Raw genomic sequence first — 17195 nt, 5'->3', positions numbered from 1 at the left:
AAGAACAAATTCTAGATTTTTCTTATGAATTTTTTTAATTAATTTTTTGGATGTGGAAAATCAAGAGAGAAATATTTGTATAAAAAATGAAACAGAAATACTGTTTTTGTTTATAATTTACCAGCATCACCAGCCTGGCTCAAAGATTTCTAGGCCAATTTAATCCCTGATAGAAGGTTCCTGGGGATCTACTTCTGTTCCTCTTTTTAAAACAGAAGGAGGATCTTCTCCCATCTTGGCTTGCAACAAAGTTAAAATAGTTTACTTACTGCCCATTCTGGAAAATTTTCTCATGAAGGAAGTGGAAACCGTGGCACGCAATTGTAAATGGCTTGGATGAGGGGGTCAGAAAATACAATTCCAAAAAGTGTGGATGACATAAAATTGGACAATAGCAAATATCTAGGAGGAGAATATCAAGATTTAGGAGGATCTGGGCAAAAACCAATGGGAAGCAAAGATCAAAAAGGAAGACTGGGGGGCGTGCAAAAGGTCTGGGTGTCTTGGTGGATCACAAGTTGAACTTGCACCAACAGTGTGATGCAATGCAAAACAGTATGGATGGGTAGAACCATGGTGAACCTTCAGCCGGCAAGACAGTATGCCTCTGGGTTCGTAAGCCATCCGTTTCTGGTGAGATACCATGTATAGTTCTGGATTAAGGTAGCATCCCTTAGGATGGGTGGCAGTCGTGGCCAGGAGGGCCTTCACAATTGTGTGTGACAATTATGAACTTCTGGAATGCGAGGCTTTACTCACAATCACTCACACTTTAGTCACCTCTCAATTGGACCATGACAACACACTCCACTTGGAGTTGCCCTCGAAGATCACTTGGAAGCTACAGCTGGTCCACAATCCAGCAGCCAGGGGAGTTATGGATGGGCCGCTATACCCCCGCATCACACCTGAACTGGTTGGTTTCTGGGTGCAATTCAAGGTGCTGGTGGTCACCTTAAAAGCCCTTTGGGGTTCAGAGCCTGGCTATCTGCAGGACCACCTTCTTCCAGACCTTCTCTTCTGCCTGCCTAATAAGGTCTTGGCTAAGATAGGACCTTCGGTTGATGGCCATCAATGTTGATCCCTGGTGCCAACCTGAAATGGAGAGAAGGATGAAAAAGCAGTTTACTGGAAAAAAGAAAGTTGATCCCTGGAAAATGCAAGGTGTGATTGTCCCTTGTCTGACCCATCACCACGTTCCACCTGCCTACATCTCGCCATCTCCAAGGCAGCCAACTTTGACAAAGGAAGCTCAAGACCTTTTCGGCAGTATCAGAAAACAGCCCAGGGAGGTTTGTGGGAGAAAATGCAGTTGAGATAGGAAGTGAAACAGGATGTTGGAAATCCCTTCGCTACCGAAGATGACCGCTGAAGATCCCTGGGAGGAAGTCATTTGACCTCTCGGCTGTCTCCAATTTCGTCTTTCTTGGAAACCTGAAAAGAGCCACCTTAAGGGAGGCAGACAGCCGCGGATGCTACGGCCTCCCTCTTTTCAACCCAACACACTCTGTTCCAAGCTGCTGACCTCAAGAGACGGGGTATCCATGCCCGTGGGTGTCCGTGGGTGTGTGAAAAATTGAAATGGTGACCACATCCATAAAATCAAAGCCGGGCCCCTTTCTTTTGTGGGTCGTGCCCCTGTTTGGACTGTGAGGCCCTGTTCTGGACCAGCCAGGGACTTCTCCGGCTGATAAGCTTGGGAAGAGCCCAGCTGGCCCTGAAATCAGGAGGAATGACACGAATCGAATCGTGCTCCGCCGAGGATCCGCGTTGCAGCACCAGCAGACGACCTGTCTTCAGATCAGACCTGCAGTCACATCTCAAGCTCTCGGGGCCTGGGGGGCTCTTAGCAGGGCCCGTTTCCAAACGCAAAGCCCTGTGGCGGGCGACAAGGGGCTGGGCGCGAGAATGCGGGGACGGCTGAAGGCACGTGGAGGAGTCGCTGCTGAGCCGAGGCGTTGAAACAGGCTGCAGAGGGAGGGGGAGAAGGATCACCGGCGAGACGGCGAGCCCTTTTCACACACCGCGCAGAAGGAGTCTGTGGAATTCCCTGCCACAAGATGCAACGGTTTGCTTGTGGGGCCGGAGAACCGAGGGAGAGGGGAGAACGTGCAGATCCCCACATGGTTCATTCCAGCCCCCCCTAAATGGGCAACGGTCGGTCCTGCTTTAATCCGAGTTAGATCTGGAGTCTCACCTGTTTTGGCATCCTTGGAGACAGGCCTTGCCAAGATTCGCCAGGAATGCTCCACGAGGCCGTCAGAGGTTAGATGGGACTTTGCTAACCTGGTGAACTCAGACAGTTAGATTCCAGCCCCTGTAATCCACAGCCAGCCTGGCCTTTCACCATGCTGCCTGGAGGCGGCATGTTCAGAAAGTGGACTTCTCCGGCTTCATAGAAGGTAGATAGGTCTGTGTGCAACGCTAAGGCATGCGAGCCACAGGGAGCCTCTGTGTTCAGGGGCACTATATCTGAAGATCGGCACATGCAGGAGGAGGAGGAGGTCGTTTTCATAACCAGGCTTCCTGGAAGTGTCAGCTGGGGTGAATTATTCAACTCTTTGGCTTCGCCCCACAGAGATCTGGCACCTCCTCGTGAACTGAAACGTGTTGCCCAAGAGAACGTTGGCATCTCTTCCCTGCAAATCTGCGCCATCGCGAATAGCCGTTCTTTTTAACAAGCGTCGGGGAGGAACTGAACTACGGGAGCCGCAGCCGGAAGAGATCGTTACACCGATAGCACCTTCCAGTTGCAACCTGTACTGCATTCCTCTGACCCTGCGCTCGGTTCCAGAGATGGGGAGACGGGTTTCTGCCTCGGTGCACGCACCCCGCGCACCAGCGGTGGCCAAAGGCTCGGCCAGCGGTCCGGCATTATCTGGGCAGCCCCCGTTTTAGCCTGGTACGAAAACCTGGCCAGCGCAATAGCCGTAGGACGGATTACACCTTTGGGCATGGCACGTTCTGGCAACATGGGAATTTAATCAACCTGGGTTTCCTGCACGGTGCGAATGGAGGCCCCGGCCCTGCCCTTTCCATTTAACTCATTAACTTACAGATTTGCATCAGGACAACGCTTCGTGTCGAAAGAGAGAGAGAGCGAGAGAGAGAGAGCCACACGCAAACAAAATAAAAACAAATACAGCTCTAGAAATAAAAGGCCAAGCAGGTTAAAAGATTTAAACCCCTGCCCTTAAAATGCCATCTTGGAAAAAATAGAACAGGAGAAAGCAGCAGCTGGTTTAAATCCTGCTGTTGGAGAGATTGGTCGGGGGCATTAAAGGGGTGTCCACGGGAAGGGGGTCAAAAAAGTCAAGAGGGTGGTTGAAGCCCCGCCCCTTTTTAACATGGGTTGGGTGCAGCTTCAGTTGCAAGGCTGTGCCACCCTCTTGAACCCCCCCCAGCACCCCTGCAATGAGACAGGCCATTGCGCCATGACTTCACGGGATTTGCTTCTTGCAACAGGTGCCACGAAGAAATTGTTCCATGCCACCCAAACGGTCACATTGACACCACCGAGGCTTAGGGTCAACAGCTGCGGATCCTCCTCCGGTCCAACCCGGTTTATTTGCTGCCTCCCCCCTCCTCTGCAACCCCCCTGCTTCCTAGGGCATATATGGCCCAGCTACATGGCCTGAGATCGTCACCCGCAGGGCCTGGAGATCATCAACTGTAAGATGGAAGGGTTCCCTTGAGGCCATCCAGCCCAACCCCTGCTCGGGGCAGGAAGCCCCATCGAAAGCATCCCAACAGCCTCTGCCTGAACGCCTTGGAAAAGGGGAGACCGTCGCCCCCTCCCACGCTTCCACGCTCTTCCACGCTCTTCCTCTCATCCGCGGGGCATCAGCCTTCCTGCAGCTTCAATCCATGCTGCTGCACCTTGCCCCGGTCAGTGGAGGGCAGCTCTCTGGCCTCCTCGGCGTCCCAAGGGGAGCGTCCTGTTCCCCCCTCCCCATCCTCCAAGGCTCAACTGCCCGGCTCCTTCAACGCCTCCTTGCAGGATTCCTGTTCTAGTCCTAGATTCTAAACCTGGTCCTGCTTCTTGTTCTTATATTTCTAATTCTTTTATTTTTATCTTGCCTTTTCTGTAAATAACTCAAGGGCGGCAAACATACCAATTGCTCCTGCCTCCTATTTCCCCAGAACAACAACCCTGTGAGGTGGGCTGGGCTGAGAGAGAAGGACTGGCCCAAAGGCCCCCCGCTGGCTTCCAGGCCCCAGGCGGGACTAGAACTCACCGTCTCCTGGTTTCTAAGCCAGCATTTTAACTACTACGCACGCCAAACTGGCTCTCATCAAACTGGTTCTTTGCAAAGGTGGTGCCTGGGCCTGGACACAGGACTTGAGGTGGCTCTGGCAGGACAGAATAAAGTGGAACGATGGCCTCCCGTGATCTGTTGACGCAGCCTAAAATCATATTTGCTGGTTTTGCTGCCCCATCACACTGCTGGCTCATATTCAGTTTGCAATCAACACTACTCAAGACCTTTTTCACAAACACCATTGTCAAGCCGCGTGTTCCTCACCCTATATCTGTACATCTGTTTCCTGTTTCCTGAGTGAAGAAACGTGCTCATTCATATTACATGTCATCGTTATTCTCAGCCCGATTTTCCAATCTATTAAGCTCATTTTGAATTTTGTTTCTCTGTTAACTTTTCCACCCAATTTTGTGTCACCAGTAAATTTGATACACCTTCCCTCCACCTGTTCATCCAAGTCATAAATGAAAATAGGGAAGAGCAGAGGACCCAGCACTGTCCCTTCTGGCACCCCACTTGAACTTCAGGAGAAGCCACGGAGAAGCACTTTTGGAATATGAGTTTGAGCCAACGACATGTTTACTTAATTGTCGCACCATCAGCAGATCAGGGGGCACTTTGTCAAATGCTTTGCCAAATCAAGATATATTATGTCTGCTGCATTCCCACAATCTATTAAAGAATTTACCCGGTCAAAACGGGAGATAAAGTTAGCCTGGCAAGACTCCTGGCTTGTACGAGCCATGCCCATCTGCTAGTCTCCCGCAACAACAAAACAGCTGGTAAATTAAGGCGGAAATGTGGAAGCCGCGGGTTGCATGAAGATACCAGCACACACTACCCCCAAATGGCTTGAGCGGGTTGTGAACTGCAAGATCGTAAGGCGAGGCAAAGTATAGATGCAGATAAATAGCACGATCCAGGCTGCACCAGATGAAACCGAGCCTCGTACTAAGCGGTAACTTCAAAGAGAAATCTGAGTTACAGATCAATCAGAGGTTAAAGTCTTTCCTGTTGCTTTATTATATTTACCCAACACTAAATGCCTGTTGTCAGAAACATCAACTTTCTGGCACGAACCCTATTAGGATCTCACCACAGTGGCCCTACTTTCTGCTGTATTTTCTGCTTAGGAATTCCAATTCAGAGTAGCCCGCAAACATTTATGCCGTGACCATGGTGCTCCTGGCAGGCCTGACGAAACCAGAATAACTCCTGCGGTTCAGAAACTCTACATATCTTGATGGAGCCTAAAATGGTGTTCGACTTTTTTGCAGCCAGACCGCGCTGCTGGCTCGTATTCCGCTGACGGCAACTCAGCTTCCCAGCCATCGCTCCATCCTCTGCATTGATGCTGGCTTCCCAAAGGAGGGGGGCTTACCCACCTTCTGGGATGACTGCGGGGTCTGGTCCAAAAAGTCAAGACGGAGCCACCATGATGCACCTTTATTGTTTATTTGTCAGACGCCGGTGGGCTCTTCCTTCCTTTGCAGGGATGCGGTTGCACTCAAAGGCAACCTGTCACCCTGCCTGCCTGCGTGGCGCTTCATTCTCCTTGGATCACTGCGTCACCCAGAAGATGCGCCACTTCCAAAGGCAGGTGGGGGTGGAGGTGGAGTGTAAACGCGAAGCCTCCTTTAATCCAAGAGACCCCCCTGCCGGTCTCTTCTCCCTCGTCTCAGGCTGGGAGGTGGAAGTGGAGGCTGCCCCCTTGCAGGTGGGGTCATGTGATGCCTTGCTTAACAACCGTACTGTTAAATGACAAATTAGCTGAGCCCTATTGTGGTTGTAAGTCGAGGACTATCTATATTTGCATTCTGGAAGGTATTGCTGAAATTCTCCTCTTGAAATCGATGGCAGTTATGGCTGGTTTTATGAGTCAGGAACCGGCCTTTGCGGGCAGGAGATGCGGTTTGTAGCACCTCCAGGAAGAAACGTTGGTCAATAACATGGAGCTTGTACGCTTTGGGAGATGGTGTCATCCCAGAAATGGGGCAACCCCCTAATTTGCATTATTTGCCTGCTGATATTCTGATGTGCGCCATTTCCTGTCGAAGTCTTGTTGGCTTCTCCTGGTTGCCGGAGGGAGAAGAAGGCAGAGCCCCGGGGAGGCCCGCTTCTGCCTGCCTGGGCTGCCGGTTCTTCTGGGGACTGGAAGGGAGCCAGGAGTTTCCAGTCCGCTGCCAAATAGTCAGGCAGAAGTGGGCGAGACTTGGGTTACAGAAAAGCCGCCCTCTCCCAGGCTACAGGCTCTGCCCGGAGACCACCCAGCCCTGTTAACGCTTTGCTGCCCCTGCAGAACTGTCAGGGATTTCAGTCTCAACTGTCCTTTGTGGGCAATGTGACTGGAAGGTTTTCTTTTTATTTGCTTAAAACGTTTTACTCTGTCATCTGAAAAGCCCCCCAGGATTCTTTGTCAGAAGATAATACTGCTGATAAAGGCCTCCTGTCTCCTCTCTGGAGCAACACCACAAAAGGAAAGAAAGATGAGGAGGGAGGAGGAAAAACAGGCGCTCCAGGGACCAGTTCTTCAAATGATAATGTTCTTAAAATGACCAGCTGGAATGGAAATAATTTACAGAAGTAAAAAAAGAAAAAAGAGTTGTTAGAATGGCACCTGAGGTAAACCTTATACCTTTGGCTAAAAATGAGAGCGTGTCCCAGGGGAATCCTAGTCACTGTTTGCTGCAATAAACAAGTTCTCCACGGACAATGCTCCACGTGAGACCACAGTCTTATTGGTGAGCACGACCACTTGCAAGCTTGCAAGATACGGATCAGCGTTGACAGGCATCCCCGAGGCCAAGTTTCTGGGGAAAATTAGGCTCTTGGATTCTAGTTCGATAGGTTTCTACTTTTGCAATGACGCTCTCTCTCTGGTCTCACCTTTCGCCTCCGAAGCATCAAAAGGAGAGTTTCTGGAGAAGTTGGCGAGCTCAGTCCGGCCGGGGAGAAACGCCACCGTGGGTGTACAGAGTCCGAGTGGCCACCGGGAAGTTTTGGGGCTCGGGAACGTTCGACTCCGTCTCCATCACCCTGGTGGGCTTGAAAGGGGAGAGCCCCAAGCAGCTCTTGGACAACACCGGGAGGGACTTCGCCCCCGGAACGGTGAGAGGGGGGCCGCCCGATCAGGACGGGGGGCGGGGGGCGTCCTTGCGCTGGCCGGCGTGCGGAGCTTCGTTGCCTCCTCCTGGGACATCACCCAGGGCAGCAAAATCCAGCAGGCTCCAGCTGTCTGGGGCGTCAGGTTGCAGAAGGCCGTCCCGGAGCCCGACTTTTCCCAGCCTGGTTGAGCAAGCCTGCCCAGTGAGCAGATATCAGGGGTCCCGCCACATCAGGGACACACGGAGCAGCCCACGGCTTCACTAGGTCCTGGCTGTTCAACATATCTCTAAATGGAGTGGGAAGGGTGACCAAACGTGGTTATTAGATCTGCAAAGGTCAGAAGGATGGAGGGATAACAAGCACGTTAGAGCCCAGGATATGGAAGGATTTTTTAGCGAGCCAGAAGAATGAGCAGAAAACACCAAGATCTTTTTCAGGACAGACAAATGGAAAGTCTGACATTTTGGGTGGGGGAAGAATGAAAGGGGGAATATCCCGGGCAGTTGGACACGTGAAAAGGATCGGGTTCTCGGGGACTCCGAAGCGGACCCTGAGCCCGTTGTGTGATGCCGCTGCAAACGAAACAAATGCCATCCTAGGTGGCGGCAGTAGAAATACAGCGTCAGTATTTTAAAAAGTCACAGCTCCTCTTCATTCTGCACTGGTCAGATGGCGCCTCGAATGCCACATCCAGTTCTAAGCGCTGCATTTTGGGACAGGCATGGGCAAAACTGGGTCACACCCAGAGAAGAGCAGCCGAAACGGTTGAAGGCCTGGAACGAAAGGAATCAAGGCATGGTGGTGGCTTGAGACACGCCTAGCTTGCAGGAAGAGAAACCTGCAGGGAGACGTCGCACAAACAGTGTGCAAAGGGCCCCGTTTCACGGTTGTGTTGATACCAACAGTTTTTTAAGATCTCTTGGCTGCATTTATATTATATTTTTGTACTGTTTTTAATGTTGATTGTTTTTATTGTTGTTAGCTGCCCAGAGTCACTGGTCTGAGATGGGCGGCTATACAAATGAATGAATGAATGAATGAATGAATGAATGAATGAATGAACAAACCAAGGCTAGCAAAACACAACTGGTGGTTCACACAACACGCAGGCCCGAGAGCGGGCTTCCTGAAATACATTCAGCCACCAATATTTTAGCCTAAACTGGCTTCGTTTGTGAAGTCCACCATTTCATGAAGTTTTTTTGCCATGGCTTGGTTGGAGACTTCATAATACTTAAGAGTAAACCTGCTGGAGTCCATCTTTGTGGGGTGACTAATTTAATTCTTACTGAGTCAACTCGGTGCCGGACCAAATCTGAACCCAACATGGTGTTAATTAGTCAGAGGTGGTCCACGGACACCAAAAACCACCTGCTGCGGGGATGTCCAGAGTTTACTGCAAATCAGTGTTTTTCAACCCTGGCCACTTTAAGAGGTGTGGACTTCATTTATTTGGGCTCCAAAATCACCGCAGACGGAGACTGCAGCCATGAAATTAAAAGACGCTTGCTCCTTGGAAGGAAAGCTATGGGAAACCTGGATAGCATATTAAAAAGCAGAGACGTCACCTTGCCGACAAAGATCCGCATAGCCAAAGCTATGGTTTTTCTGGTAGTAATGTATGGCTGTGAGAGCTGGACCATAAAGAAGGCTGAGCGCCGAAGAATTGATGCCTTTGAACTGTGGTGCTGGAGAAGACTCTTGAGAGTCCCCTGGACTGCTAGGAGGTCAAACCAGTCAATCTTAAAAGAAATCAACCCTGATTGCTCATTGGAAGGATCGATAATGAAGCTCAAGCTCTGATACTTTGGTCACCTAATGCGAAGAGAGGACTCCTTGGAAAAGACCCTGATGCTGGGAAAGATTGAAGGCAAAAGGAGAAGAGGACGGCAGAGGATGAGATGGTTAGAGAGCATCACTGAAGCAATGAGCATGAAACTGAGCAAACTCCGGGAGGCAGTGAAGGACAGGAAGGCCTGGCGCGATATGGTTCATGGGGTCACGAAGAGTCGGACACGACTTAACGACTGAACAGCAACAAGGCCTCCTTTCTCCAGGATCCAAACCTGGTGGGATCAGTGGTGCGCAGAGGCATTCCCTTGCCTTACGCCAGTGTTGCCCAAACTTGGCCACTTTAAGAGGTGTGGACTTCAACTCCCAGAATTCCCCAGCCAGCATGGCTGGCTGGGGAATTCTGGGAGTTGAAGTCCACACCTCTTAAAGTGGTCAGGGTTGAAAAAACGCCGCTGTAAATTGTAAGAAGCAATTTTAAAAAAACAGCAAAGACAGAGCTTTTCTCTCGGGTGACCTGGCGCTTTGCCGTTTCCTTTTAATTCCTGCATTGCCTCGTTCGGAATTTCCATAGGCACGTTCTTCGTTCTTCGGTTTAAACCTCTTTCTACAGAGGGGTGTTTCTGCGACTCATCGGTTTCGTGGTCTGCTGCGTGGCGTCCATTCGAACAATGCCCTTGCTGTGAAAAACGCAGAGGAAGCCGACTTGGCCGGGCTAAGGGTACCTTGGCCGCGCCCCCAAGGGCAGGTCCCACCGAGATTCGAACTCGGATCGCTGGATTCAGAGTCCAGAGTGCTCACCATTACACCATGGAACCGCGGCTGCCCGCCCGCCCGCCCCCTTAGCCACCGTTCCCTGCCCGCCGTCGCGAAGGAGGCGGGGACGCCGCCAGCCAATGGCGCCGCTGCTGCTTTGCATTTCCCGTTCTCGCCGCGGGCCCGTTCAGGGAACGCGAGGAGACGTTCGCGGGGGCGGGGCAGGCCCGTTGCTCGGGAGCAGTGGGCGGAGCCTTCCCCGTCGCTCCAGCTGTTCCGACCCGCCCCCGGGCCAGGTTAACCCTTGGCCTTCCAGGCGGGTTCGCTCCTCTTCCTTTCTCCTCCGCGCCCGCAGTAATTCGGTTTTCCTCTCCGCGCCGCCCCTCCGCTCCGGTTCCCTTCTGGGCTCTCCCCGTTTCCTCCGGGCTCCCGAAGATCGATCTGCCCGGCGGCGGCGGCGGCGGCGGCGCCCCGCGAGGTTCGTCTGATGCTGGCCGCGCTTTGCAGCCCTTGGGAAAATTGGGGGGCGGGAAAGGGAGGGGGGCGGCGGCGCAGCAAGGCGGTGCGGTGCGGTGCACCGGGGGGGGGGGAGCCCGACTGCAGGAAGGGCGCGGGCTTTGCCTCGTGAAACGGGGAGGGGAAATGCGCCCTTTCCACGGAGTCGCTGCTGAACCGCGCCGGACTGCGATCCGGTGGGGAGAATGGTCCGGAGGTTCTAGTCGGGGCCCCTACAACAACCCTGCGAGGACGGGCATCTGGTCCGGCTGGCCGCTGCTGGGCCTGAGGTCAAGGACGGTCGACCTTGTCCTGGGCAGAGGTCAGTCGGATGGGATCCTGGAAAGTTGCTGCTTCAAGCAGAGGCCGTGGGGGGTCTGGCCTGGGGAAGGGGCTGGGCCGGATGACCCCAAGAGCGTTCCAACTTCACGACTCTAGGGCTGCTGCCTTTTTTCCCCAAGGTGCGGGCCTCAAAAGCTTCATCATTCCATTTTCCAACCTGGGCGACTTTGTGTGGACTTCAACTCCCAGGACCCCCAGCCAGCCGTGCTGGCTGGGGAATTCTGGGAGTTGAAGCCCACACTTCTTAAAGTGGCCCAGGTGGAAAAACACTGGTCCAAGGGAAGGCCGAAACATGAAAAGGAGGCTCAGAGCAAGAGCGCCTTAATTACGGTTGACCTGGAGAACGGCTTCGACGGGCTTTGAAGATTTTGTTATAAACCCTCCCAGCCCAAAAGATCCCTCCAGAAAAACAAATGCTTCTGGTTCCCTGAGTTTGCCACCGTCTGCAAAGCATGTGGATGTGAGAAAGGAACCCGTTCAGCCAGCCTTCCCTGGGTGGATACCATCCCCACAGGTTGGACTGCTGATCCCATCATCCTCACCCAGCGGGCTAAACCGTCTCTGCCTCAGCGCCTTTTCAGATACACTGCTCCCCTACTTCTGTTCCTCCCGGTTGGCACAGCCGTGCTGGCAGGGGGTCATGGGGCTTGGAGTCCGAGAGCTTGGGAGGAGGCTGTACCAAGGGGCAAACTCCAGCGCCCTTGGCACCCTCCATAAGGGCGACCTGAGCTGAAAACATGACGCCCCCTTTAATTGAGAATAGTTTGGGGGGAGAGAAAATCCCCACTTCTTGAAATCTCTTTTTGCCCCAAATGGCTCCTTGGTAGAGCAAGGGGCTGGCATCAACCCCCAGTTCCCTCGTCAGCCATGTGTGAGGCCGTGTGGAGTTTGAACCCCAGGAAATCTGCAGGGGAACAGGGTAGGGAAAAGAAGACCGGATGACGAAACTCCAGATTTTCTCTCCTCTGGGTCTCTTTTCTTTTGCCAATCCTGGAGCCTAACCCGTGATCCTTTGACCGAAGGCAGGAGGCCAGTTTGCCCCGGCCGGATCGATTAGCCAGTGCAGGAGAATTTTTTCCCTGTCCGGCCAGCAGCCACGCGGGGGCGCAGCAGGATCACCGATGGCTCCCCTCGGTTCCATCCGCTGTTGCTTTGCCAGTCAGGGATTCTGGGAAATTGTGCACAGCTTGGGCGATCCTCCACAAGGGAAAGCTTGCAGAGTCTTTTGTGGAACGTTCAGCCCAGGTCTGTCCAGGTATGGAAGCTGAGGAGGGTCTGGTCTGGTTAGTCTCTGGAGGGGAGACCTAGGAATTCCCTGCGCTGCAGGCTAGACAGATGGGGGCGTTGAAAAAAATCTCCCTTTCACGGAAGGGTCCCGGGCCGGGCGAGATGATGCAGCCTCTTTGACTGCTCTGCAAGGCCACCAACGGCGTTTCCCTTCCGAACGTGACGTCTTTCTCTCTCGATCTCCAGCATGGATGCTGCGCAGCAAGAAGCCGCCGTCTTGTACGTGGTGCAGTCCGGCGCGCTGATGATGGAGTACTTGCGCGCCCGTGGAGAAGCCTCTTCAGCAGCAGCCTCCCGGCGCCGGTGGGCTTTCCTGCGCTCCCTGAGGCGGAGGGGAGGGGAGGAGGAAGGCGAGGAGGAACCCGAGGAAGAGGAGGAGGAGGAGGAGGCGGAGGAAGAGGAGGAAGAGGAGGATGGGGAAGAGGACGAGGCCTTCCTCGCGAGGCAGACCTCCGGTGCCGGCCCTAGGCGGGGGGGCCGCCTCCGTTCGGTGGAGAGGCGGTTCTGGGCCCGGCCCCGGAGCACCGAATGGTGGGACCGCACAGTCCTGGAGACCTGGGACGACGGGAAGTGGCTGCAGAATTTCCGGATGCGCAAGGCGACGTTCCTGGAGCTCTGCGCCCGGCTGTCTCCCGCCCTGCAGCGCCAGAAGACGCGGATGAGGATCCCCCTGAGCGTGGAGAAGCGGGTGGCCATCGCCCTCTGGAAGCTGGCCACCTCCGTCTGCTACCGCGACGTGGGCAACCAGTTTGGGGTGGGCAGGTCCACCGCCGGCTCCGTGGTGCTGGAAGTCTGCCGCGCCATCCAGAGGGTGCTGATGCGCTCCACGGTGAACGTGGGGAACAGCCTGGCGGACATCCTGCGGGGCTTCGAGGGGAGGGGCTTCCCCAACTGCGCGGGGGTGGTGGGCACCACGCACATGCCGATCTTGTGCCCCCCGCACCAAGCGTCGGAGTACGTCAACAGCAAAGGCTACTACTCGATGGCCTTGCAAGCCTTGGTGGACCACCGGGGCAAGTTCACCCATCTGAGCGCCGGGTGGCCGGGGAAGACTCACGAGGCCAAGATCTTCAACAAGTCCACCCTGTTCACCAAAGGGCAGGAAGGGACCCTCTTTGCCCCGGGCCCCGTGGAGATAAACGGGGTATCCATCCCCCGAGTCATCCTGGGAGGACCGGCCTACCCTCTCCTGCCATGGCTGATGGTCCCTTACACTGAAGACCTAGACGAGGCCAGGGAATACTTCAATGCCACTTTGAGCCGATGCCAAGAACCTCTGGAGGAGGCCTTCAGCCGGCTGAAGGGCCGGTGGCGCTGCCTGACGGGCCGCAACGATTGTGCGGTGGAGAACCTCCCGCGCCTCATCTCGGCCTGCTGCGTCCTGCACAACATCTGCGAGGAGAGAGGGGAGGCCTACGAGGACAAGTGGGAAGCCGAGGCCAGGCAGCTGGCCGCCACCTTCGAACAGCCCCTCCAGCGCCCCGACACGCGCATTAAACCCGCCGCGCGGTCGGAAAAGGTGAGGGAGGCCCTCTGCCTGCACGTGGCCAGCCAGAGGTGAGCAGCAGAGGGAGGCAGCTGCAAGAGCTTTGGGGGGAACTTGGGGAGACCCGGCGGGCACCGAGACTTCGCACCCTGCGCACAGCCCGGCGTCCACCTCGAAGTGGCACCAAAGGCGTTTGTGTAGCGTTCAGCCGGTGGATTGTCTTCTTGCAGCTGATTTTGCTGTGAAGGTCCCGGGTAGGGAATTCAGTGTGTGTGCCCTTGCTATCATCGTGGAAAAATAAACCTGCGTGTGCACGTGTAAAACGTGATCCCCTGCTGCCCTGTTGAGCTGAAGAGTTGCCCATCAACTTTGCAGAGTTTGTTTTGGTGGGTCGTCCTTTGCCGCTTCCTTCTTCCCCCGTGGCCCCCAAATGATGGAGAGCGCTGAATTCAGCCCTGCCAAGCCTTGTTGGGGGATCGAACGGGGCGGGTGCTTCGTCTATAGAAGAGACGGCCTGGGCAGGCTGAAGTGGGGGTCTCCCCAAAGGAGAGCACCAGTTTGATCTTTCAGGCCTGGAGAGGAGAAGAGATGTGCCTTTGTTTTTCCTCCCCCTCCTGTTCTTAATCAGCTGCCATAACACTGCTTCAAATTGCTCACCTGGGGTGAGGAGCCACTCACCCCAGGTGAGCAGCTGAATGTCAGACCACAAGGCCAATGTGTGGAGGAATGGGGCTTCTCAGAATACCAGCCCTTACAGCAGTGTTTCTCAACCTTGGCCACTTTAAGAGGCATGGACTTCGACTCCCAGAATTCCCCAGCCAGCCATGAATTCTGGGAGTTGGTCCACACCTCTTAAAGTGGCCAAGGTTGAGAAGCACCGCCTTACAGCGACTTCTAGTCTTTCAATAAGTAGGTGCGACTCATTAGATTACTTTGGCACCGTTCACACTTGTTTTGCCCAAGCCGATTAGCCACTCCAGTGCCATTTATCTGCCTTGGCCTGGCGTCAGGAAAGAAACACACCCTTTATTTAGCCCTGAATTCACATTAGAGGGAGGCTGAGGGTATGCATGGGCCCAGAGCCAGAAATAGCAATCGGTGCCCCACAGGTGCCCCGTTGCTGTTGAACACAGCTCAAGCGCCAGTTTGTACCCACGCCAAGCTGCTTAACTGCCTGCCCTGTCTAGGGTCCTCCCGGTGGGGCAGGGTAAGAGCCCCCCGGAAGGGAATGCAGGAGGCTGGGGTGAGGTTTCCTGTACACTCCTCTGGGAGGACAAAGGATCTTTTTTAACGAAGCAGCAATCTACCTTCTGGTGGCGTTAGCCTTGGCGTGGGCAGCGGGTTGCCCGTCTGGGCTTGGGACTGAAGCCAAGGGGCAATGAGGACTGGCATCTTTGCACACTCTCTGAATCGGCAGTGAGCATCTGGGCCTCCCCTCTCCCATCTGGAGCACAGATTCCACTTCTGAATGCGGCATGTTTTTCTGCCAGTTTGTCTATTTTAGCTTCATTTCTTCAGTTTCGTGCCGCCTGACTCCAGATCAGTGCCGGAGTTTGTCTCCTTCCCTTTTCAGAGTTGCTGGGAGTCAGGCGGGACGTACAAAAGGGGTGGGCTTCGGTGGCACTGCCACGGCCAGCATCCTGACCTTGCCTTTCCTTCCCCGGGGACCCCCCGGCTGTTTCTTCTTGCCGTTCCCCTCTTTCCAGCTTGAGTTTGGGTCCAGCTCCCCAACTCCGGCTGCAGAGCCAGGAAGAACCCTTGAAGACCTCAGGGATCGGAAACGCCACGCCGTGGCATCTCAGACCTCACGGCTCAGGAGGCTTCTGCGATGGGGCGGTAGCCTGCCGGAGCGGGAATGAGCGAATCCTTTCCCCACGTGAGGACACCGAGCGTGCCAAGGGGGCACACCCCAAAGGGATCGAAGGGCTCCCAGCGGGCTTCTCAAACGGGTCAACCAGGCAGCAAATAAATATGGGGAGGAAGACCCTCAGCTTCATGTACGCACTGGTGGAGGTGTCTGTCACTACCCAGAGAAGTGATCTTGGGGTCGCTGCTCGGGGGTGATCCTCTGCGTGCATCTATTGGAGAAAGGCAGACTCTGTGCTAGGGGCTGAAAATGAAAAGGCCAAGGTTGTAACGCCCTCAGGCCCATCTGGCAGCGGGCGTGCTGGCTGGGGAATTCTGGGGGTTGAGGGCCAGAAGCTTAAAGTCGCCGAGGTGGAGGAAGACTGACCTGTGGTACGTCTGCACTGGGTGGCGGGGTGGGGGGGACGGGGCTGTGGATGACAGAGCCGGAAAACGCAGAGGAGGGCAACCAGCCCCTTCCCGATTCAGAAGCAGCTTAACTATTTGGGGTTCCTTTGCTTGGCAAAAGGGGGCCGAAGGGAGCTGTGACTGAGATGTATACAACCAAGCGTGGCCTGAGGGCGTGGGCAGGGAGAAGTTTTCTCCTTCTCTCCAAACCCCAGGAGTGGAAGATGAAACACGGACAAAGATGCTATTCTCCACGCAGCGCATCCCTCACCTGTGGACTCCGGGACCACAAGGCACGCCCTGGATGGCTTTAAAGGGGGGTTGGAGAAATTCCTGGAGGACCGGTGTTTTGAGGGCCCTCGGTCTCGAGGACTCCACGGTGCCTCCAAGTCTTACTTGCAGGAGAACAGCTGGAGGAGAGGGGAAGGTCTCCACCTCTGGCTTGTGAGCCCCCCAGACAGCTGGCTGGCCTCCAGGAGAAACAAAATGCTGGGCTTTGAGTCAAACATCCATCACTTCTGGAAACTTCCAGGGTGATAGAAGAAAACCTGCACAGCATTCCTTCCCCCCCCCCCATGATACATAAACATATTATTACATCGCTCAACATGGATGCATCTGGGCCAGGTCAGTCAGTGGGACTTAAATCTTTCTCCCATTGAATTCAGTGGGGCTGCTGAACGTTGATCTGGAAGAATCTAACCCAGTGTTTTTCAACCTCGGCAACTTTCAGCTGTGCGGACTTCAATTCCCAGAATTCCCCAGCCAGCATGGCTGGCTGGGGAATTCTGGGAGTTGAAGTCCGCACGTCTGAAAGTTGCCGAGGTTGAAAAACACCGATCTAACCCGTAGTTTTCAACAGAAGGAAACTGCCTGCAAGCATTACTGAATGAATCAAAATAATACAAGCCACGACAAACATGTCAACAATAACATCTAAAAATCTGGACAGAAAAACTAAAAGAACGTTTGGATTTTAAAAAGAACCGAGAATAGACTTGCTATGATCACGTGTAAACACACATGCTTGCAAAGATATAGACATGGAAATTCAAGTACAGTCAATTTTGCGTGTACAAAAGCTCGTAACGTTAATTCCACGGACAAAGACGTAGCCGAAGAGGTACAGAAAGCAGATTTCCTGCATGTGACGTGCAAATGTCTCCTTTCAGGTCTCTAACAGTTGGTTAAGATCACCCCATCAGTAGCTCTGTAAAAGACACAGCTATAGAGCAATGATCGATTAAAAAGTCATCTTTCTACAGGACTTAAAAAAAAACCCAGTTTATCAGTCTTATTCATTTGCTCCTTTCTCCCCTACCTTATAAATTTCAAGTCATTCCTTTTGCCAGCTCTAGAACGCTTAGCAGCGTGGGATAAGACAAAAGTATATTCTCATTCTCATTCTCTTTACTATT

At 53.9% G+C, this 17195-nt stretch overlaps 1 protein-coding gene and 1 non-coding gene across 3 annotated transcripts; one reads left to right on the top strand and one right to left on the bottom strand.

Annotated features, from left to right (window-relative positions):
* Positions 1–9904: 9904 nt before the first annotated feature.
* TRNAQ-CUG (transfer RNA glutamine (anticodon CUG)) lies at positions 9905–9976 on the bottom strand. Its single transcript has one exon. It is a non-coding gene; the product is annotated as a tRNA-Gln (tRNA).
* A 587-nt stretch (positions 9977–10563) lies between these two features.
* Positions 10564–13896, top strand: LOC103058593 (uncharacterized). Of its 2 annotated transcripts, none has more exons than XM_088142287.1 (2): positions 10564–10731; positions 12225–13883. In XM_088142287.1, exon 2 carries the CDS (start codon positions 12226–12228, stop codon positions 13597–13599), a length of 1374 nt encoding a protein of 457 aa, XP_087998413.1. In that variant the 5' UTR covers positions 10564–10731; position 12225; the 3' UTR covers positions 13600–13883. The 2 variants fall into 2 exon arrangements, with proteins under 2 accessions (XP_087998413.1, XP_007445454.3); XM_007445392.4 differs by lacking the exon at positions 10564–10731 and adding an exon at positions 11858–12006 and having other exon boundaries at positions 12225–13896.
* Positions 13897–17195: the final 3299 nt, after the last annotated feature.

The sequence above is a fragment of the Python bivittatus genome, unplaced genomic scaffold, assembly GCF_059951505.1.
Source record: "Python bivittatus isolate LINGU-HERP-01145 unplaced genomic scaffold, Pbiv_v1 ctg000370_np1212, whole genome shotgun sequence".
NCBI lineage: Eukaryota > Metazoa > Chordata > Lepidosauria > Squamata > Pythonidae > Python > Python bivittatus.
The sequence above is the reverse complement of the archived record's forward strand: the minus strand, read 5'-3'. Positions and strand labels throughout refer to the sequence as shown.